We start from the raw sequence: 24,162 nt of genomic DNA, 5'->3' as shown, positions 1-24,162 counted from the left end.
AGAGAGAGAGAGAGAGAGAGAGAGGCTTCAAAGTGATAGGGTGTAGAACGGCCATAGGTTCAAATCCCTGCCCATGCTTGTAAATTCGGCCATCTTGTTGGAATCGCACTTGGGTGAAAGTTGGGAATGCTCGCAGCAGTAGAAGAACTCGCCTGTGTGCAGAGCAGTCAAGCAATGCTCGAGACACCCCAACTCGCCTGTGTGCAGCAGTAGGCACGGCTCGTAGCACACCAACTCGCCTATGTATGGAGCAGTCGGCAATGCTTGAGACCAAACAGATACGACTGTGTGTGGCAACACCCCAGCTCATGGCCTTCCTTCTCACACGCAGCAAGCTCGGAATCAGCAACTCAGTCCCTCTCACTCAGCCTCTCTCGCCCTGCGCGTAGGTTACCTCCACCCCGCCCTCGCTCTGTATTCAAACCATGTCCAATTTTCCACTCTTTGGAAAATAAGTAAATTCGGGCGCCAATCTATGGCCCATGTGAATCCCGCTGTTCATCCCACTTGAACCGCGCGTGTCTACCTCAAGAAGTGACGTGCAAACGAATTGCAATGGGGAGAAGTAGACTCAGGCAAAAAAGTTAAAATAAACTTAGATACTTAATGTGGGGGGCCCTAGATTGATGGGGCCTTTGATCCCATCTCCCATGCTTGTGTGAGATTTAGAGCAGTTTTACACAAGAGGGGATAGAACCCTTGCCACTTGCAAGCAACTCTTGTGTGTGTGAACTAAGTTGCATCTCAAAAGGATGGGTAAAAGATGGGATTTTCAACTTTGCCAAAATCGATAGAGGTAAGAAATGGAGGCAACGATTTGTTTATGCGAACGGGTTGGGTAGAACGACGCCATGTGGAAGCAGTGGGCCCGCCAGATGAACCAGAGTCGTGGAGATATGTCCATAGGATAGGAATCAGGATAGGTGAGGGAGCCTCGTTTATAAGTGACACGGGGTGTCACTCACGGGATCGACGACGTAGGCGCATTTGCGGCAGGGCGGGGTGCTTTGGGCCGTAGGATCAACGCAGCGGGGGGGGGGGGGGCAAGAATATTATTTGCCAGACTCGCATTGCTTGCAGCGTGTCGCGATAGGTGGATTGGTTAGGTTGCGTGAGTCCGGTGGGAGAGGTGGTGGGTTCAAGGTGCGGCGCGTGCAGGGGGGGGGGGGGGAATACCCGAGGGGAAACCTTTTTGCATGGCCCAGATGGGATCAACGGTGGATCCATTCTCCGCCGTCGATCCCATGAGTCTCACCCATGTCACATATCGACAAGGGTGAGGGAGGCCAACGTTTGAAGTTGGAACTTGGAAGACCATTCCCAAATATGAGAAGTTAAGAGCCGACTCAGCCGAGGTAACAGATTTCAAAGTTGAAAGAGGCGCTCTGAGCTCTCTTTATTCATTTAAATATATCAGAGATCGCATTATTATTAAATCCGATTCAGCAAGCAAACAAACAAACCGCACATTCAAATTCCCTCCCAAAATCATGCCCACACCCAGCCGTCTCCCTCTCCCACACTGCACTCCTCAAGTCTCTCTCTCTCTCTCTCTCTCTCTCTCTCATCTCTCAAACACACACAAAAAAGCAATGCCGCCTTCGCTCCACTGACTCATGAGTCATCAACCAACGCATCTCTCTCTCTCATGCACACACTGTAGTCTCTCTCTCTACAAACCAAGGCAAGGCAAGCACTGTACACCTGTGTGCGTCATGGGAGGAAGGCGGCTGTGAGAGAGCGATATTATGATTTAATTTAGGAAGGCGTTGACAGATTTAAAGAGAGAGAAAGGGAATGATTGTGAGAGATGACCATACGGTCTAGTCTGTGTGTGTGTGTGTGTGTGTGATGATACTAGCGGGAGGGTGGTGCACTTGAATCATCGAAATGATGACAGCACAACCCTGCGGAGATCCTATGGAAGCTCTCATCTCTGTTGCAGCTGCTAGAGCTAAATTCTAATTGTGCAGGAGAGCCGCTTCCGTTATAGCCAGACCTCTATCTCTCTCACTCACACATGACGGAAACACAGGCACGCTTATGTATGTAAAACCTGTGGTATATACCCGCCAGATCTCTCTCTCTCTCTCTCTCTCTCTCTCTCTCTCTCTCTCGGCATGGCCTCAAGGACTATGACTCCATCTACTTCGGTTTGCCCAGTTCGGCCCGTCACGAGCAAAATCGACCTGCAATGTCATCCGCAGCGTGCAGAACATGCCTCTAATCCTAGGGACGCGCATGATGGCCATCATCATCGGCCAAAATGCAATAATGAGTACATGAAGACATCAGCAGCTGCACGAGCTGGAGGAGGAGAAGCTGCTAATTACGGCTCACGCTATGAAGTGCCCCTTTTCTGCTGCCCGGTGCCTCCACTTCCCTCAGACGACCATGACGTCGACGATGAGTCCCCCCCGGATTCGCCATCAATGCCATGGCGACCGGGCTCATCTGCATATCCTCCTCCATCTCCAGCGCCTATTTTTCCTGCATCCGCCATGGCTCCTCTGCATGCTCAAAATGACCCTACTACGCACAGTGGCGATCACGATGATGCTACATACTCCTCGCCCCGGCAAAGTAAGAAGGAGCTTCAACAGCTCTACGATTCACTCTGCGAGGCCTCCTATGATCTCTCCCTCCGTGACATTGTTGAACCCCCTTTCTCTATTCATGGCACTCTAGTTGCGCCTCTTACACACGCAGTGTCATCCAAGCCTCTGCCATCATCGCAGGCACCCCCAAGACAGGGAAGGTCACAAAGTTGTCGCAAATCAGGTAAATGTATCGATAGACACTCATCTTCTGATCAGTGCAAGCTTGCATTTAGCTTTTCATTCCCCCGCAGCAATCATATGGCAGCTTTACCCCTCCCCAATGGGCTTTCAAGCGATCCTTCACTCCGAAATGTGCCATTACGGCTACTGCAAGAAAATGTACCTAGAACCGCGCCATCGCCATTACCAAAGCTTGCTCATGTGCTCTCAACACCGGATGATCAGATTAAGCCCGCATCATCCCCCTTGTCAGGATATTCTTCTAGCAGGTCATCATTCAAGCGGTCATTCAATAGAACGGCAGCGCACCGTCCTCCTCTGGCGCCACCTTTAAAGCTCAAAGAACGTAGCTCGAGAAGAATGAAAGCGCAGAAGCAGCAGCTGATCATGAGGGCAGGAGGGTCGTCGAGTCGGGTGCATCCCTCCAGCCAATGCTCAGCCTGTGCATCATACACCATCTTCTTCAAGTCACGCTGCATGGTACGCATTAAACCAGCCATCTATCAATCGTGTGAATTGTACCAGCTGAATATAGCTATCAATGCGGAGGGCAAAGGGAGGATTTTGGAGACCACATTCCTTCAATTCCGCTTAGATCTGCTATGTAATTAAAGTCTTGAAGTCTTGATCACTTGTGATAACCATTAATGCAGGTATGTGGGAGACTCTACTGTAGCAACTGTGCCAAGGAGGCCATGGATCTTGGATCTGCTGGAAGAAGGTGCAAGAGTTCATGCAAGGCACGTCTCGGGAGTGGTCGAAGGTACAGCTACTATGATCATGATCCCTTTTATATTCATCACAACTCTCTCTCTCTCTCTCTCTCTCTCTCTCTCTCTCATACACAAATAAGAAAATAGTCTTCATTGCGCCTATGACCAGTGCATGCGCTGTATCCATTGCGCATACACCGTTTGTAAGTTCATTTCCTGATTCAGTACTTACACATGCACATGCACCTCTTTCATGTTCCCCTTTGTGTTCGTTGATAATCGACAATGCTGCAACGTTAATTTCATTTCGCTACACAGGTTTTCAAAGAGTGTTAAAAGCAAATGCTGGCCATTGTGTGGCAATAATGACCTAGACGTCTCAAAGGACCCAATCGTTTGCAAGTCAGTCTGCTGAAGCTGCCTCGAACTGGCCCTTCCCTTCCCTATTGAAATTAGAAGAACGTGCTGAGTCATTACCCTACTATATACTGGTTGTAAGCTAAATGGTGACTCGTGAACACACGAGGGAGAGGGAGAGCTGGGAGAGGAAGATCAGAGAAGGAGATGTGATTTCATATTAGAGCATCATGACGCTCCAGAGGCAAAAAGAGAACAATATGATGCTGGCAATGTGTGTTTTTCTTGTACATTGTGCTTGTGTACATGCTATAGTGGTTCAACCTCATGGCTAATCGATATTCCCCCTTTCATGAGACATCAATGGATTGGCAAGATGGCCTGTCCACTTTGTCAAACTCCATGTAAGGACTCAATGTGAACTACTTTCTTAATGCGATGGAAGCAAACTTGACGCCTAACTCATCGTCTCTCTTTGTAAATTGTGCACACAATGTGAGCTCATGTGTTTCTATGTGAGCTCTTGTGCAGTACCCTAGAATATAATGGCAGATTATATCATATGATTGTTCTTTGGTGAACATGAGTGGGACTTCTGCCACCGTCGGCGGCACTGTTGCTTGTAGTAGCAAACATAGAAAGCTTTTGATGAAGCTCTTTGCTATCAATTAAAAGATTTAGGTGTGATAGTAGGAAGAGTTACAATTGATTTATCACCCCCCCCCCCCCCCTTCTCTCTCTCTCTCTCTCTCTCTCTCTCTCTCTCTCTCTCTCTCTCTCTCTCTCTCGCGTCAGTGCGTATGTGTCAGACCAACACATACATTATGATTTGTGCTTGAATACACCGTACTTGGTCTACATGTAGACCAAGTATGGCCAGGTAGACTATAAAATTGCAGATCACAAACTATATTTCCAAAAATGTGTGATTCATAAATTTCATTTGCAACATGTTAATTTCCTTACAAAAGCATGGGAGTTTCCTTTGAACAAAGTTAAAGAGCTTCCGTGGGGTAAGCTCTCAGCTTATGCTCCTATGTGTGCATTCATGGAGGCTATATTTGGAGAGAATCCCTTGCAACGCTTTGATAAACTGACTTCTAGGTGTTGCCTATTTTGATGACCAATCAGTGAGTCAATGTTTTAATAGTACTTGATTTTTCAATGCCTGCACTTACCAAGGGTGAGGTTTGTTGTCACGTAGTGTCACATCCGAAAGAAATTCATTTCCTACTAACATGTATATTTATCTTAGGTGTTGAAAAGGCGGATTGAATGAAATTGAGACCCGAATCCAACAATGGGACTAGGTCTAGAGATTGAGTTTACATGGGAAAAACTATAGCAAAGGAGATCTAGCTAGAAATGCCAGACCAGATAGATGTTACATATCCATGCGCCTGACCAACATCTTCAATAGTTTCAAGGTCAAGCCCAAACTAGCCATTTGCCTTTCTCATCACTACCCTTTGTGTGTTACCTCTTGACATGGAGCACTCCCTACTAGAGCCTACTTAGCAACCATACGAGATACCCATCTCATCACGCTTAACATTGGCCCCCAATTTTTTTAATAAAAAAACTAGTCTTAAATTGTAGAGACTTGGATTAGACTGAGAAGAAGAAGAAGAATTCTCACTAAAACACACCCCTTTTCTTCAAGGAGTGGTGGGATGGCAAGATGGACATGCCCACTAAGGAAATGTTTAGGTCCCTTGAAGGAATATATGAGAAAAATCATTCTTTTCATCCTCTCCCACTGCAACCCCAACCATGTTGAGAAAAAGAACCCGGAGTTTTCTAAGAGGCACTTTAAGAGCCTCTTTAGCCTGAAGGAGGTAATTAATGCCACTCAAAGATGGTAATTACTGTCACTCAAAGAGTCCACAGAGATGCCCCCAAGGATATTGGACTAAATGCATCCCCCCTTCAATGGAAGCTTCCACTAATCTTCCCCTATCCTTGCAAGAGCATTTTCATTGAAAGGCTCAAAGTGAAGAAAACATTTCCCTAGATGTGCTTCCACCTACGTTCTACTAAACTTTAAAGGACCCTATAAGCTTGCTCATCCTCAAAGTTTGGAAGGAAGCAATTAGGTTTAAAGCCATACCCTAATCTATCAACACGGGTGTTATCAAGCTGCTACACAAGAGCGGCCCAAAGGAAGACCTTAACAAATGGCAACCTTCGACAATAAACACATTCTATGAATTTTTTATTGAAGCCATTGCCAACACAATCAATGTACACTTCATGAAACATATTGCAACTCATCAAAAGGTTTTAGTAAAGCAAATAGGCTTGTCGAAGCTTGTATCAAATTTGATAAGGCATATAACATGCCCAAGAATCTAGTCAAGACTCACTGTTCATCAAAGTCGACTTTGCACAACAAACTCAACAATCGGTGGCCCCTTTCTAAAGACATGAAATATTCAGCTTTCAAGCTCTAGAGCATTCGAGGTACTAGGTATTCACCCAAAAAAGTTGACACTTATGGCTCATTATGCAAAAATAGTTTGTACAAGACTAAAGCTTCAAAAGAAAGGGAATGGCAATGCCTTATGCCCCGACTCAAAATGTGTACAGAAGACATCTTTCATTTGTTCCTACTTTTGTGGGACCCCTAATTAATATACTTTTCCCCTCCTGGAAACAAACACTATTAGGGAAGAATGTGGGAATAGTATCTGTCTTATGGAATAAAGTTGGGTTTGAGTTCTTGTGGATAAATTGGAGGCAAAGGAATTTCACATGTATGAACAGGCTTACCAAAACTCCTAGTCTAAGATTGTTATTTTATGGTATTCACCTGCAGGACAAAGAGATCTACCTCCACCAAACGAGAGTACAAAGGAAAGGACACGTCATCTTCAAAACACGATTCCACTCTATAAGTACAAAGGAAAGGACCTATCATCTTGAAAACACGATTCCACTCTATAAATCTTCGGAAGAGCATACAACTTGAAACTCTTGATAAGCTCAAACTCCATTCACAATGTTACTAGGCAAAAATAATCAATATCACATTGACTCCAAATGGTTGTGCCAAGGTAGACCACAAGTCAGTTAGAGTCTAATATTCAATCACAACCAAATGGATATCACTTTGTGTCCAGAGAGACGGCTTGAATGCTTTGATGTTCAATATAGATACTCTTTGAAAAAAAGGGGTGGTTATTGGGAAAGTAGCCAACTTCAAGCAAAGGATTGCCAAGTACTTTCACCAACCTTCTTGGGTGACATTTACTTAACCAGACCAACTGTTACATGTGATCTCAAACTACAAAGCAGCTTTTTTCATTGATCACAATGGTAAGCGACTGACTCACTAAGATTGTTGGAGAAACATTCTTGCCCAATCAATGGCCACATGGGAGGGGTACATGATCATATTTATATGGATATATCAAGGGCCTCTATCTACATATAAAGGTCTATTACTTTCTCCAAGGGGAAACTAGCATTGCACCTGATTCTCAAGTTATTAAGAGTCCTGCCAGCATAAGGTGGTGCACGAGATTCCTACATTGACTGTCAAGGTCCAGGGACAAGGAGCATGAGATCTCAGCCCGGCTTTACCGACAGAATTCTCCACTGTAGTAGCTCGGATCACTGCCAATTCGGTAACCAAAAACTCTGCATACATATAGCTTCTCTGTTAGTAACACATCAGCCACTGTAAAGAACAATGGTGACGACAGAGCCCATGCAGAGCTGACAAATCAACAGACAAAAAAAGAGGTCTCCTATTATCTATCCCCTGCCACAAGTCAAGGAGAAACAACTTCGCCACCCTCTGGACTCTTGACGGCCTCCGCTGGTCGCCATGTGGTCACAATTATTGTAGGGAAAGCTCACTACAGATCCCTCCCCTATACCTTCACATCCAGTCCTTTTACTCACTTAGCATATGATCCAAGAGAAGGAAACCCAATTGCTTGACCAATTCCACAAACTTTGTGTCATTCGTGAAAGCATAGAAATAAGGTGACTTTTTACTGAATTTGGATTCTTAAAAGAACGCTTAAGCATTGCTTATGCTAGGGCGTTGCCAATATATCAGGTCCAATTTCACATGCCAAAGTCAACTGGGTTTACACCAGTTCACGTAGCACCCAAAACTCAAGTAGCATCAAACGGAAGAGAATGCTTCTTAGGATCAGGGTGAAGCTTTGACAAGCTATGAGCTCAAGGAATCTGCTTGTGTCACCATCTTACAAAGACAACTAGCATCGGGACCATTGGGACCAATTTCCTTCCTCACATTGCTTGCATGTAAAACGGCAAAACAACCCTTGTACGATATCAGAGACTCGCCCTCAGTAAATTCTTCTCTTTGGAACAAATAGATTGAGATTTCAAAACCTTGCTTAACATTTCAAAAACATGGGAACCCAATCAAAGTTGCACACCGATTCCAAGCAAGCCATGTGGTAGGACTGGCTTTTCAAAATATACAAGCCCCTTTAACTACAAGTTAAGATGCGGAGTTTCAGCATTTGCATACTGCCAAATTTATGTAATCAGTTTGTTGTCAGCTTCATGTTAAAGGTTTGCTGGTAGCCAATAGAGATTCAACAGAATGAGTAGCAACAAGGATACTCCTATGCAGCAAAAATGTATATTTGTTCAACAGCTCTATCCATTACAGATGGCAAGCCTTAGTCTTGAAAATTAACCTACATCAATTTAAAGTTGACGGAAAATTCAAAGTTATAATAGATGCTCTGCAAAAGACGAGACCCTTAAGAAATTACTATATAGAACTCTACAGTTAGCAGGGTTCCAGGGGTTTGAACATAGACAGAACAATTGATGTCATGGGCGTATGCCAAAGCTATACACTACTGACTTGAAAACTGATTCATTCTTGTAGACCCTCTACGAATGGTCTCTTTCTTTCCTGATTATACGCACAGAAATTGAACTCTTCTGACACAAGCTGGACAGAGATCCGATTTTTATTAGGACCATCACAATGCCCAATTCAAATGTTTCAAAGAAACGTTGGAAGGGGATATAGATCTTTTACATCCAGCTCCAAATAATTGCATAACCCAGATACGCTACTTTTCTTTTTCAAGACAGATGCTCGAAGGAGATGCTGTTAATTTACACACCTTCAGGGAGGCAAACCCTAAATTGAAGCTATTAGGTGGCCCCTCGAGCATGAAGCCTTTTCCGTTCCAATTCCAGCTGAGAAAGTAAGACAATACATTAGAGCTTTCAAAACATAGATATCCTTCCCTCTGTCCCTATGTACCTGTGAGTGAGTGGGTTTTTCTTTTTTGCAAGAGTGCACACGTTGTCCCCCCCCCTCTCTCTCTCTCTCTCTCTCTCTCTCTCTCTGTCTCTCTCTCTCTCTCTCTCAAGAAGAGACACTGCTGATTCTTTATTACTTGGACCCCCTATAGGCGTTGAAAAGCTGCCTACCTATAGGGAGATAAAACCAATGCAACCGCCCGGGGGCAAAGTACCAGGCTGCCTGAAGGCATAGAACCTGTAAAGAGCTGAGGCCCATCAGAAACTGAAAAACTGAAAGATAATGCCCCTAAGCTGAAACAACTGTAGTCCTCAAAAAACCCAGGGGAAAACCCTTCCTAGTGAGAGTGAAAGTGCCATGGGAACTAGGTGGAGAGCCGAGAGGAGAAGGTATCCACAAATGCCTCTGGAACATAAGCACCTCGTAACTGTCAAGCGAAAAGTCCTCCAAGGCTGCCCGAAGGCATAGAACCTGTAGAGAGCTGAGGCCCATCAGAAATTGAAAAACTGAAAGATAATGCCCCTAGGCTGAAACAACTGTAGTCCCTAAAAAAACCCAGGGGAATCGTCCATCAAGTAGAAACACACACACCACTCTTTTTTTAGGTATATTCAACAAAGTTGTAGTTAGTTTTTTTTAATAATAAATGTGAAGGCTTATCAAATTAAGAGAGCGTTAGCTTTCTTCGTGTAGACCTCTCTCTCTCTCTGCTCTTCTGCTCTCGCCCTCTCATGGCTCACCTCCATCTGCACCTGCCATAGCTCCTATCTCTACAGTGGTATCAAAGCCTAGGGCCGCGGAGACGAGCAAAGGCAAGTGTTGCATCTCAATACGCCATCGTTGCATCTCAAGACGTCGTGCTACGGAGCTCCAACCTCAACAGCTGCACTGCCACTTGGTGGCGCCATCAACTTTGCCTCTCAAGACGCAGCGTTTCAGAATGCTCTTGCTTGCCCCTATTGCGTAGGATTCCATGCTTGCAAGGTTTTAGCTTTTCGAAACGCAGCTATTTGTGCATGCCTACTGCAATTTTGCATACATCTCAAAACGCATGTAGCTGAAGCTAGGTGAAGTTAAGGTGCTTGAGAACGAAAGATTTGCAAGCTTTTTGAAATGCTATGTTAGATACGACCTTGCCACATCAATGTCTTGTAACTTTGCAAAGCAACATAAGATCTTTGGTGCAAAAAACATGACTTTTTGAGATACCAAGTCAGCAAAGTTTCTATTTCGAGTAGCAAATTGAGAGGCGAGTCTTCAGTTTCTCATCAAACATAACGTTTGAGTTCGACAAGTTTGACGGGCCTGGATTTCATACCTGGCACATTTAAGGTCAAGGAATACCTCATGTGAAAAATTCTTTGGAGCATTGTCAAACCTCTTTTAACAGACGAAGCAGGAACAACTGCTGCAGTCCCTCGAGCGAACAGGCCCTTGGCATTATTTTGACTTCTCATGAGAACGATTTTATTCATTATTTAGATGATGTGAAATCTTTGAGCCAAGCCAAGATAGAATTAGAAACTCTATTTGGTGCCAAAGCTAAATATTCTAAAATGAGCTTGAAGACGGAATTGTATTCTTTAACGATGCGTATCGATGAATATATCTAGCAGCATTAGCCAACAGGTTAAAAAGCATAAGAACCCAACTAGTATATGTTGAAGCTCCAATACCTAACAAAGATCTTATTGCCATTTACTCAATAGTTTAACTCTTGAGTTTCATCAAATTGTGACCGTCTTGAAGGAAAAAGATCCTATACCTTCTTTGGATAGTAATGTGAATTCTTTGCAGGAAGAGGAGAAAAGAACATCCCGTGCTACTTCTTCTATGGGTCCATCCACTACTACAACAACTTCAACAAGGCCGTCCACTACATCTTGTGCAATTTGCGGACAAAATAATCATCAAACAAAGGATTGCTTCACCAAAAATCCTTGTGTCCATTGTGGCCAGACTTATCATCCTTCCAACAAATGTTTCAAGAAGAACAAAAACCAGATAAAGTTTTGTTAATGGTGATGTTGAAGCACAAATGGTCATAGCCAAAAGTGATGTCCTTTAGTTTTCTAGTTTTCTTTATAATATCTTGTACGGGGGGGTATAGGCACTGCCACGTTGATAAGTTGTTTGTCAATTTGGTTGATCGACTTCTCTCTCTCTCTCTCTCTCTCTCTCTCTCTCTCTCTCTCTCTCTCTCTCTCTCTCTCTCTCTCTGCTCTTTTGCTCTTGCCCACTATCATGTCTCACCTCCATCTGCACCCGCCATAGCTCCTATCTCTACAACTAGTGCAGAAACTAAGGTACAAATATGGTTACAAAGTGTTACCATACATATGTGGTAGTGATGTGTGTGAACACACTTAGGACCGCCGGGGCATTTTTTCCCTGACTAGGACGTTTCTTCCCCTGTGCATTGTATATCATCCATCACTCTAGGGCTAACTGATGTTTCCATTGCACACTAAGAAATATTACTCTTTGTTGTGTGCCTTGAGCTTCTTTGTCTTCTCAAAGCAGTGTGTGTCTCCCTGCAACCCTATTTCCAACAATTGGTATAAGAGCAGGTTGCGTCCTCCCGAGCAAAGTCGCCAGCATCACCAACACCCGCATGCTCACTTTCTCCGATTTAAGTGAGCCTTGGTGAGCGTCAACAAGTCGACAAATACTTCGGGCGAGCTCGTAGATTTTTGTGTGCTCGGAATTTTTGTTCGGGCTAATTTCAAGCTCCGTTTCCACTACAGGCAATACTGCGCATGCAATTTCATCCTTTTGTGCATAATTTCTGCGAGTGCTATATTTTGCATACAAGTCCCTTACAGTCTTCTTCGGGTTGTGCTACATAGCACGTGTTGGTCTCGCCTCGTTTCTCCTCTTTTTGCGTTGTTTTCACATCAGGTACATGCATTCCTCATGCCTCAGCCACTCCCACCCTTATTTCATCGTCAATCAAGCGCGCTCTTGTCTTCATCACTCTGTCTTATAGGGCATTAGCCATAAAAACCCCAGATTATACATGGATTCAAGTGACGAATCCCACAAAATCCCGCAAGAATCAGACCAACCCACAACCTTTAAGACTCTCAAGGAGAAGTTGACGATTGGCCAAGTGTCGGTTTTGCCAGACTTGCAAAAGCCATTTGAGGTATATTGTGATGTCTGTGGCTGCAGTCTAGGAGCGATCTTGATGCAGGAAAGCCATGTTGTAGCCTGTAAGAGCAAAATGTTTTCTAGGCCAGAATGGATTGCACACATTTACCAGGAGGAGTGGTTGGCAGTTATTCATGCTCTTACTCAGTATCAACACTTTCTACTCGGAGCTCATTTTACAATGTTCACCGATCATCACAATTTACGCTATTTCTTGTCTCATAAACAACTTTCGAACAAGCAAATGCAGTGGGCGAACATTTTGTCACAATTTCACTTTTAGATTGTGCATGTTCACGGATAGAAGAATGTGGTGTCGGATGCACTATTCATAAGCCTTTGGTTTTGGCTATTTTGGCAATTTATAATCGCAGCTTCGAGGATACGGTAGATCAATATGCCACAGATCAAGATTTTGCAAACATCTTTGACCGGCTGCTGAGTGGGAAAGTAATTGCGGGCTATTCGCTCAACGAAGGCTATTTGTTGTGGAAGAGCTTGTTGTGTGTTACACAAGAACTGACAAATAACGTTATGACAGAGTGCCAATCCACCTTTTTCGAGCCATCGCGGCATAGACACTACCTTGAAAGATGTGGAACGTTTTTTCTACTGGCAGAGGCTAGTTTGTTCGCAGTTGTTTGATATGCCAGAAGGTCAAGTTTGACAGGCACAAGGCACGAGATCTTTTGCAAGTTTTACCTAACCGAGCTTGGGAACGTAAAGCAACTGATTTTATTTATGATCTTCCCAAGACTCATAGTGGACACGATGGCATCTAGACAATCATCGACAGATTTAGCAAGCAGGCTCACTTTATTCTGATCAAGAAGACGGTTAGGCTAGATCATTTGGCTGAATTGTTTGTCTTGCAAATATTTCGACTTCATGGCATGCCTAAGTCTATAGTTTTCGATACAGATCCCCGTTTTACTAGTTTGTTTTGGAGGGCAATTTGAGAGAATATTGGTACTCCGTTAAGATTCTCGTCCTCTTTCCACCCGCAAACAGATAGGCAGTCGGAGATTGCAAATTTAGTTGTTCTAAACTTGTTGAAGTCTTACATCTCTCATCAAAAAGCTCAGTGGCACAAGTATTTACCCTTGGTGGAGTTTGCCTACAACAACATAGTGCATACGTCTACAAGGAAGGCATCATTTGAGATCATTGAGGGTGCTAAGGAGGTTCCACCTATTCTAAGCACCAAGGATAAGATTTTTTGAAGCAAATCAATATGTTCACGATCTAGAGACCAAAGGTGCGCGAGACTCTTGAGACATCTCAAGCAAGGCATAAGAAGGCAACGGACAAGCATCGACGTGACTTGCAGTTCAAGGAAGATGATTGGGTGCTTTTACGGTTTAAGAAGGCACGCCTACGGAAACGATAGGGTAAGGAGTGACATTTCCCAAAGTTGAGTATGAGATATTGTGGCCCTTTCCAGATTCAGGAAAAGATAAATGATGTATCCTTCATACTCACATTACCAGATACTTGGAAGATTCACAATGCATTTCATGTGAGTCTGTTGATACCTTTCAAAGGTGAGTGCCAGTGGACAGGGACCCTGAGGAGCAACCTGAAGTGGAAGAGACGAGGGAGATTCTTGTTCCAAAACAGATACTAGCTCACAAGGAAAGGAAAGTAAAAGGTAAGTTGATACGCCGGTATTTAGTCAAGTTCAAGAACCATCCGGCATTGAATGTGTAACAAACTTAGACACTCCAAGTCAAGATTCTACCGCGACACAACAGAGATTGGCTTCAAAATAATTCACTGATTAAAAGAGAGTCGACACGTCCTGGCGTAGTTCCGTGCCAAGAGATACTGGCCCCAAAGAGCGGCGCACCTTTCGGTATTTCTTTTATATTAATCTTTGAGCAAAATACAATCAACCCGCGGGTGCTCGCTGGCAAACTTTGTGTTCAAATGCTCTGCAGAGTGAGCCCCTAGGGTCACTTAAAAAGAGTTACAAGGGATGTTCAAAACAGAGCCCCAAAAGCTTTCACAATCAAAAGCAACTTGTCCTAAAATCAATTAGACTAAAAATTGCCACAAAAAGTTGTTAGCGTAACCTGAGGAAATCCGTACGCTCTGCCACGTCAGCAAGTCGGCGTAACCCGCGGAGTTCTGTAGAGTGCCACGTTAGCTTGCCAATGCGAAAAGAGGACGTCCGTACAATGCCCCGTGAGCATGTCCATACGCTGCCACGTCAACAGTCAGCGTGTATCGCGGGATTCCGTAGAGATGTGTGATATCCGGGCACTGCCATGTCATCAGTTTTGACATACCCCTCTCTTGAAAGAATTGTAATCGCCCTCGATTATGCCTACAAAACAGACAAAGGCCATAAACTGTCTTAATAGACACCGAGTGATAGTATCGACGCACTAGGCACGACACATCTAGCACTTGGACAAACCGACAATCACATCACTCGAAATCATAGGACATCACATGACAAATCACAGAGAAATTCATTTCAAATCTCATACCATGACCATCCGCAATGTATTTAGTAATCGCATCTAGATCCATTCCAAACCTCACTGATGCTCGATTAAGTAATCCTTATTGCAATCATGTCTATAGAGATTTATGAGACCGAAATGCTACAGTCATTTCGTCTCCTGCACTCAAACAAGTCACATGAGATAGCACAAATCAATCATATTCATTTTCGGAAATTCCGTGTCATAAAGTCATACAGCAGAATATTGGTCAGCCCATTCGTATCCCTGAAACCCAAAGGGGACATCAGTGACCTTATTCAAAAATCGAGGTAATTTGTTGACAAAAGCTTTGGAAAAAGCCGCTCCTTTCCTTTTCGTTTTCTTATGTGTGCCTTCTCAAAACGTAAGAGCTTCAAAAATCTTGTCTTTAGTGCTGAGGTTTTTGGGGCACCTTGCAGAGATGTGCCCTTGTTCCCCGCAACCAAAACACTTCCCCTCTTTGAGATAGTTAGCCCTTTCTCGAAGAGTACGTCGGGGTCGTGTATCCTTCTTTTCTTGGGAACTCTTTTTCTTTCTATTTTCATTGTTGGAGGTCTGTCTGGTCCTCTCATCAAAATCTCATCAATGGGGTAAGTCAAATTCCCCGAATGTATCGAGAAACCTCGTTTTGCATTACCATTAATTCTTGAATAGAATTCGACTTTTGTTCAAGGCAGTAATCTCGGATCTCTGTAGGGAGTCCGCAACAAAACCACTCAATCTGTAATGACAGATTGGCACCAGCTTACTTCGGCTACATGCAAGAGCTTGCTGGAGTACAATCGGAGGTTTTGTAAAGCGTTACTCTCAGTGACCTCCTACAAATTTGTGCCATTGACTGAGCAGATAGAGAAGTATTGTTGTGGGCTACCTAGACGGCTTCGAGATTACTGTACCAAGAACAAAGTAGCTACCCTCACCCAATTCATGGAAGTTTTGCTAACACTGGTCTTGCCTTGTTGAAAGGAGAGGACAGTGGATTTCCGGGCAACGAGAAAGGAGGGTAGCAAAAGAAAAATTCAGAAAGAAACCCTTTGTGAAAAGGGCTCCTGAAGCGTCCGGGACTTCTGGAGCTCAGGCAAAGAAACAAAAAAGAACGCCTTTTTTGTGCGTAAGTTGCTTGAGGAGAAGAAGGTCCTAATGGCTGAAAAGAAATGCTTTATATGCGAGCAACCTGGTCACTTTGCTACAAATTGTCCCCAAAGGAAAAGACAAGCTTACTCAGATGATAAAGACGACCAGAAAGGCAAGAAGCCTAAACCCACGGCAGGTTTGGTGCCAGATATGGTGGGTGACAGGCCCAATACAGATGCAAGCGAGTTATGCAGAGCATGGGGTAAAGTTAGAGATCAGATGGCACTCATCTTGTTTGATCGAGGTGCCAAAGCAAACTTTATCTCACCAGAGTTAGCTATGTAGCTCGGCATCATAGCTGAAGAGATGGGGTACACGGCAAAGGCAGGGTTCGCATGTCCTAATGTCCTGGCTACTCAGAGTGTGTTACTCCCATTATTTGAAAGGTGCGTCTGCAAATTCAATCATATGTAGACACAGAAGAATTTTATATCATGCCATTGGGTACGATGCGCTATTTGGAATTCCATGGATGTTCAGAGTACATGGTGTGCAGGATTCCTTCGGCAACACGATCACCCTTCAGCATAGGGGCAAAACTCATGTTTTGGATGTAAAGCTCATAGAAGAGTCTCTCCCTATTGTATCTGCTTCGGCTATCACTAGGACATCACTTGACATCACACGACATCACATGACAAATCACATTCAAAATTCATTCGGATCTCAAACCATGATTAATTGGCAACGTATTTATCAGTCGCATCTAGATCCACTCGAGACCTAAAAGATGCCCGATTAACTAATCCTTATTGCAATGACGTCTATCGAGACCTTTCAGACCAAAATGCTGCAGTCATTTCGTCTCTCAGTTCCTGCACTTAGACAAGTCAAGAACAAATCAATATCATGTTATCAGGAATTCCATTTCATACCGTCATACAACAAAATACTGTCAACTCACAGTATCCCTAAAACTCAAAAGAGATATCAATGACTTTAGTATCAAAAATCGAGGCAATTTGTTGACAAAGAAGTGGAGCGACTCCCCTCTTATGCATACCCACTGCACCAAATTCCACCCAGCTGAGTTCGGCGTTCAATTTGGAATAGACTATGCTAAACCAAGGTAAAGGTTCCCAATCTGAGGAGTATCTGCTAGGTCCTCCTGCTCCATCCACTTTGCATCCAATGCGGGATAGTTCTTGAATTTAACCAAGAACCACCTTATCATTTTACCTTTTACCTTTCTTTCTTTATGTGCCAAAATCCGTTTTGGAACGAGTATCTCCTCGTTTTCTTCCACTTCGGGTTTCTCATCGGGCTCCCCATCATTGGGCACATCGCCTTCAAAAGGCTTCAGGAGACTTACATGAAAAGCATTGTGAATCCTCCAAGTATCGGGCAACTTCAATAGAAAGGAGACATCATTTATCTTTTCGGAAATTTGGAAAGGTCCATAGTATGCTAAGCTTTGGAAAAAGCCGCTCCTTTCCCTTTTTCTTTCTTAGGCGTGCCTTCTCAAAATGTAAGAGCACCCAATCGTTCTCCTTTAATTTCAAATCACGACGATGTAGATCTGCTGCCTTTTTTTCTCTCTTTCCTGAGCTTTCTCCAAAGCCTTCCGGATTAAGTCGAAGTCCCTCTTGAACTGGTCGGCTTCAAAAGAAAATCTTATCTTTCGTGCTACGGAAGGGTGGAACCTTTGTAGCAAATTCAATATTCTCAAATGGCACCTTCCCCATCAAAGAATTGATCGTGTTATTGTATGCATATTCCACCAAAGGTAAAAACCTTTTCTCATGTGGTCTTCTGATCCGACGAAGAAGACTTCAACAAATCCAGTACGACTAAAGTTGCAATATCAGATTGCCCATCTGTCTACGGGTGGAAAGATGACGAGAGCTGCAACCGCGTGCCAACATTCTCCCAAATAGCCTTCCCAAAAAAACTCGTGAATCTGGGGTCTCAGTCAGAGACAATTGTCTCAGGCATGCCATGTAATCTGAAGATCTGGGCCACAAATAGTCTCGCTAAGTGATCCAGCTTGACTTTTTCTTCACTGGAATGAAATGAGCTTGCTTGCTAAATTTGTCAATTACAGTCCAGATACCATCGTGCCCACTCTGTGTTCTCGAGAGATCAAAAATGATATCCATTGCAATATTTTCTTAGGGGCGGGTGGGTATGGGTAAAAGCTATAACAATCCGTGTGCATTATGCCTGTCAAACTTGACCTTCTGGCATACCAAGAAACTGCGTACAAAAATCGTCCACGTCCTTGAGTCTCGAACAAAAGAAGTATCTCTCCACACCTTTCAAAGTGGTAGCAATGCTGCGTGACCCGTAAAAGGTGGACAGTGGCATTTAGTTAAAACCTTTTCCCTCAACGGCTGTGTAACGCACAACATCGTTTTCTTCATCAAGTAGCCATCCCGAATGGAATATCCCGCTACTACCTCCCCATTCTTTATCCGAGTGAAAATATCTACAAAATCTAAATCTATGGCATACTGATCGACCATATCCTCGAAGCTCCTAAGATGTATCGCGAAAATAGCGAGAACCAACGGCTTCCAAGACAAAGCATCCGCCACCAAGTTCTTTTATCCCTGCACATGGACAATCTCGAAGTGAAACTGTGACAAGATATTTGCCCACCCCATCTGCTTTACCGATAGCTGCTTCTATGACAAGAAGTAGCGTAAACTCTGGTGATCTGTGAAGACCCTAAAATCGGCTCGAGTAGGTAATGTCGCGACTAAGTAAGAGCATGGATAACCGCCAAAAGCTCTTTCTTATATATCTATGCTGTCAATTCCGGCCTTGAGAACAATCGGCTCTCGTAGGCAATGACATGGCCTTCTTGCATTAAGACCGCACCCAAACTATGGCCACAAGCATCGCACTATACTTCCAATGACTTCTGCAAATCAGGCAAAGTCAAAATTGGCCCTGTAGTCAAGTTCTCTTTCAATGTCTGAAAGGCAATCACCTCTGTGGAGCCCCGCGAGAAAGGGACTCCTTTCTGTGTCAAGATATGGAAAGGGGAGCCAACCTCTGCAAACTTTCTAATGAAACGCCGAAAGTAAGAACATAAGCCCAAGAAGCTTCTAACTTCAGGGACATTCTTCAAATCGGGCCAATCACGGATAGTCTCTATCTTGGCGGGATCCATTTGCACTCCTGCAGCAGCTGAGATAATGTGTCCCAAAAAGTGTATCTCGGGTAAGAAAAATTCGCTTTTCTTTGCATTAATCACCAACTTGTGATCTCGTAATGCCTGAAAGACCTGTAGCAGATGTTCTCTATGTTCTGCTTCATCCTTGGAGAAGACAATAATGTCGTCAAAGAAAGTGCCAACAAATAGTCTGTACTCTCGAAAAATCCTGTCCATCATTCCGTTAATTGTCGCTGGAGCATTGGTAAGCCCAAAAGGCATCACCAAAAACTCGAATAAACCGAAGGTCGTCCGAAAAGCTGTCTTGTAGACATCTCCCGGCGCGATTCGGATTTGATGATATCCGCTCTTCAAATCAATCTCGCTGAAAAACGAGGATCCCTGTAGTCGGTCTAGAATATCATCGATCCTAGGAATCGAAAATCTGTGCTTGATGGTGATTTTGTTGAGAGCTCTATAGTCAATGCACATTCTCCAAGATCCGTCTTTCTTCAAAACCAACACCATTAGAGAGCAGTAAGGTGAAGTACTCGGCTGGACAAGACCATTTTCCAAGAGGTCTTTCATTTGGTTCATAATCTCTTCATTTTGGGCTCGGCTCACACGAAAAGGTGTCCGGTTTGGTGGTGTGCTTCCAGGTATCAAATTAATGGTATGGTCCTGATCGGGACGAGTTGGTGGCAACTTGCCTGGCAGGCCCTCTGAACAGCAATCGGCATGAGTGTGGAGAAAATCCTAGTGTTCTTTATCAAGGTCAAAACATATTCGACCTTCAATCATCAGTCAGTTCTCTCCAAAAAATCAAGGAAAGAAGCTGAATTTCGTCAAGTACAATCTTTGTGCCCTTCATTTGTCAAAGTCGCTTTCTCAACCCGATAGTCAACCACGGCATTCTTCTTTTAATACCAAGGGATTTCGAGGAGGACGTCACAACCTCCCAAGGGCATTACGTAGAAGTCATCGTACCCTAAACACCCCTGTCATTGCAAACGAAGTTTGCCAATGATCGATGTAATGACATCATCTCGTCCGGGTGCCGCTAGAACTACCTCCGCCTGTGGCCTTAGCCTGTGGAGCGTAATTCCAAATCGAGCCGCCAATTCAGGTGAAAAGAAGTTGGCCTTGGCTCCTCCATCAAAGAAAATGAGGGCTTCCTGTTCTTTCACTTTGCCCTAGGTGCGACAGAGTTTGTACTTTCGTCCATCTAATTCAGTTCGGGCCCCACTCAATGTGGTACCAGTTCTGTTTTCATCTTCCTTTTCTGCTCTAGAACTCTCTGGCCTGTCTGCAGTCTGTTTTTGCTGTGTCTTTTTGGGGCACTTTGCGGAGATGTGCCCATGTTCCCTCATCCAAAACACTTCCCCTCTTTGAGATAGATAGAGCTTTCTCGAAGAGTTTGTCGGGGACGTGTATCTTTCTTTTCTTTGTCCTGGCAACTCTTTCTCTTTCTACTTTCATTATTAGAAGTCTGTTGGGTTCCCTAAGTCAAGATCTCATTTATGGGGTTAGTCAGATTGCCTGAATATATGGCAAAACCCCGTTTCGCATGACCCATCAATTCTTGAATAGAATTTGACTTTTGTTCCAAGCAGTAGTCTCGGATCTCTGTAGAAAGTCCGCAGCAAAATCGTTCAATCTGTTCCTTAAACAAGACCTTCGTAAATGAAGATACTGGTAGAAAAGAGCTCCAAAATCTCTCACAATCAACGTCCAGAGAATCTCTCTTGGTCATCCGAAGATGATTCCAAGCGGTTCGTTTAACTCGTTCGTACTCCCAAGTCACCAAGAGGAAATAAAAAGCCGTTTGAATTGCAACCATTTAACCGGAGCTTCCTTTCTCAGTAGAAGAGTGGACCACCATGTTCGGAACCCAGAAAAAGGATTCAAATCGACTATCCACCTTCGTTAAATTCTTGCTTTTATCTTCCAGGAAGTCATATTGGTTGGCTTTATAAAAATGTTCTTCTTTGCATAAAACATATGATCGTCGGAGTCCGAAGTTTCTGAGGATGAGTCCACTGTCAAAAACTGGGCGAACTCTAGGCTTCATCGCCTTTTTCTTGCCCTTTCCGAAGCTTTGCTTTTTTTTTGTCTTTCTCTGAGTACAAGTTCTGCTTTTCTACACTCGTCTGTATTCTCGGCTTTAATCCCTGCCTGAGAGGAAAAGCAATGGCCACAAGCCATCTCGAGTAAAAAATCTTATCAATCAAGTAATTCTTCAGGTGTATCACAAATCTCAGGTCCTTGGAGTACTTGATCAATCTGTTCACATATATGCCAATCTGTAGTTGACGTTTGTAGTCCTTTTCTAGCAAACTTATCCGAAAAAAATTTGCCCAAATCTTCATTCTTTTCTTCATTTCCCGTGCCGGATCTTCAACTTTTCTTTGCCTTCCCACTGAGAGGTGTCATCTCTGTCAGATTCTTCACCAAAACCCATGTGTAATCTAGGCTTTTTTTTAATGGCTTTATGCCCTGTAAGACAGAGCGATGAAGGCAGCAGCGTGCCCGATGCGCGATGTATGAAGGGTGGGAGTGGCTAATAAGTCCGAGGTCGGGACACAAAGATTCTTTCCCAAAAGCTGTGTGCGCTGTAAAAAAGGATCGGATCCTTCGTAGAAGAAAAATCTTTCAGTGCTCTGATACCACTGTAATAGACTTGGACACTCCAAGTCAAGAATCTACCGCGACACAACACAAATTCACTGCAAAACAATTCACCATTGATTCGACACAACCCGATGCTACTGATAAAGATTTTGCAAGGATCTATGAACAGTTACAAGAGGGGCAACATCATGAGCACTACCTCCTTAGAGATGATTTTATGATGATGTATGGCACACTTTGTGTCACTAGGCCATTGCGACATAAGGTCATGGTAGAGAGTCATGTCCCACCGTATGCAGGGCATCGTGGTATTGATGCGACAATTAAAGCGGTAGAGACATTCTTCTATTGGCCTACCTTGAGGAGAGATGTGGATGCCTTTGTGAGAGCATGCTGATTTGCCAAAAGGTCAAGTTTGACACGCAAAATATTACAACCACTGCCGATTCCGAATAAGCATGGGAAAGCATTGCTATGGACTTTATCTTTGATCTTACAAGAACGCCAACAGGGAATGATGGTATATGGACCATTATCTCCAGGTTCAACGAGTAGACCCATTTTATCCCTATCAAGAAGATAAAATCTGATCAGATGGCACGCTTGTTCATGTACAATGTGCTTAAGTACCATGGTATGCCACAATCAATTTTCAGTGATCCTGGATCCTCGCATGACAAGTTTGTTTTGGAGAGGATTGTTTGAAAACATGGGCACTACGCTCAAGTTCTCGTCTTCGTTTCATCCACAAACTGATCGACAATCAAAAGAGGCTAATTCTATTGTCTTGAATCTGCTGAAATGATATGTGTCAGATAACAAGGGCAAGTGGGAACGGTCTTTGCCTATGCTTGAGTATGCGTACAACAATACGGTGTATTCATCGGCTGGCAAGGCACCTATCGAGATTTTTGAAGGCGGCAAAAAGGTTCCTCCCATTTTGCATACAAAGGACAAGATCTTTGAGGCAGATCGATATGTTGAGAACATGGATGAAATGTATAAGAAAATTAAAGTTGCCTTATAGAAGACTCACGCAAAGCAGAAAAAGGTTGTTGATCGTCACCGTCGTGAATTACTGCTATCACCTGATGATTGGGTTCTGTTAAGGTTCGAGAAGGCAAGGTTAAAGAAGATGGACAAGGAACGGCTGTTTCCTAAGCTCAGCATGCGTTACTATGGGCCTTTTCAAGTGCTTGATAAGATCATCGATGTGGCTTACAGACTGAAATTGCCTGAGCGTGGAAGATTCATAATGCGTTTCACGTGAGTCTTCTAAGACCCTTCGTCAGTGATGTGCCAGAAGATATGCTAGATGAGGATCAACCAGAAGTTAAAGAACTTGATGAGATCCTCGTACCTGAGTTGGTTTTGGCACATAAGAACAGAAAAGTTAAAGGACTGGTTGCAAGACGCTACTTGGTGAAGTTCAAGAACTATCCGCTTATGGATGCAAAGTGGATGGAAGAGCATGAACTCTCAGAGTCACCAAATGTATTGCAGCTTTACCTTGAAGCCTTTGGGTTACAACCTACTTATGCCCCAACCCAACGTGTGCAAAGGAGGGCTAATGATAGAGCTAGCAGTAAGCACATCAAATGTACATATGAATTCAGTGTAATAGATACAAATGACAAAAGTATGAAGGTCTCATTAAGTCATTTGTATCTATGTGTTACTACCTTTCTTGCGGATGCATGCGATGATAAAAGAGTGCTAACAACACAAGATCATCAGTGGCATGTATTTATGTATACAATCGAGAACGTTTACGATTTCAAGAGGGGGGTATGTCACAAGGACGTGGCAACTGTTAACTATGTCACGAGGACGTGGCAATTGCTAACCTTAGTTGTTGGTTTCTTTCCAATGATTTTTATTTTATGTTTGAGACCCTCTTTTTGAAGTTGCAAATGGCCGGACATTGTATGGCCAATGTGAACGGTAATTTCACCCGCAGAGGGGAAGTTGGTCGGCACTAGAATTCGTATAGTAAGAGGATATCTAGGCTCAGTTCAAGATCATGTAGGTCCCCCCGTTGCACTTAGCAAGTTGGAGGATACTAGGAAGTGAACTCAATAAAGGCACAAAGCAAGGGTGGGGTCACTAGTACCCAACAATTGGGCCACGTTGCATTTTTGGATGCGGCTCAATAGGGATAGATGGTGAGAAGACCAATGGGAGCCCAACGGAAGCATCTCTAAAAATTAGGAAAATGCTATTTTGGGCCATGAAATCTGTTTGCGTCATTACCTCCGCAATAACAAGGGAAACATTTTAGAACTCTGCTGCAGAGTCAACACGCAACCAATCAGGAGATTTTTAAGCAGCAACCTCGAAACGGGAAATTGCTTGTAAACGTGCCAAGTGGCACATTTTGGTGCACTTTCCTCTTGCAAAAAAAGTGGCGCTGACTTTTAAGCTCGGAGAGAGCTCATTTGTTGTCTGTCACAGGTTAAGAGCTATTGACTGCAAGCTTTCCCTCGCATGTACAATGTGGTGCAAGAAGTCATGTCCTGCACACCTCACACTG

The 24,162-nt window shown here is 43.8% G+C and overlaps 2 protein-coding genes across 6 annotated transcripts in view; one reads left to right on the top strand and one right to left on the bottom strand.

Moving 5' to 3' along the window:
• Positions 1-1,483: 1,483 nt before the first annotated feature.
• On the top strand, positions 1,484-4,311 carry LOC147458470 (uncharacterized). Its single transcript, XM_086511853.1, has 3 exons — positions 1,484-3,260; positions 3,434-3,543; positions 3,812-4,311. Exons 1-3 carry the CDS (start codon positions 2,121-2,123, stop codon positions 3,906-3,908), a joined length of 1,347 nt encoding a protein of 448 aa, XP_086367979.1. The 5' UTR covers positions 1,484-2,120; the 3' UTR covers positions 3,909-4,311.
• A 2,757-nt stretch (positions 4,312-7,068) lies between these two features.
• LOC147458469 (RNA-processing, Lsm domain-containing protein) overlaps positions 7,069-24,162 on the bottom strand; it is a 45,641-nt gene continuing 28,547 nt past the window's right edge. The window contains exons 5-8 of one of the 5 annotated variants that reach the window (XR_015188231.1): positions 9,459-9,590; positions 9,290-9,358; positions 8,977-9,052; positions 7,069-7,492 (exon numbers count right to left, since the gene is read on the bottom strand). Coding sequence is in view for 4 of the 5 variants with exons in the window: in XM_086513096.1 (XP_086369222.1) it covers positions 9,290-9,358; positions 9,459-9,590 (201 nt within the window). In the remaining variant the exon portion in view is untranslated. Of the gene's footprint in view, positions 7,493-8,579; positions 9,053-9,289; positions 9,359-9,458; positions 9,591-24,162 lie in introns of those variants that run through there. The other 4 variants (XM_086513096.1, XM_086513098.1, XM_086513099.1 and 1 more) reach the window with 4 other exon arrangements.

Source organism: Adiantum capillus-veneris, chromosome 5 (genome assembly GCF_014529385.1).
Source record: "Adiantum capillus-veneris isolate H3 chromosome 5, ASM1452938v2, whole genome shotgun sequence".
NCBI lineage: Eukaryota > Viridiplantae > Streptophyta > Polypodiopsida > Polypodiales > Pteridaceae > Adiantum > Adiantum capillus-veneris.
The sequence above is the reverse complement of the archived record's forward strand: the minus strand, read 5'-3'. Positions and strand labels throughout refer to the sequence as shown.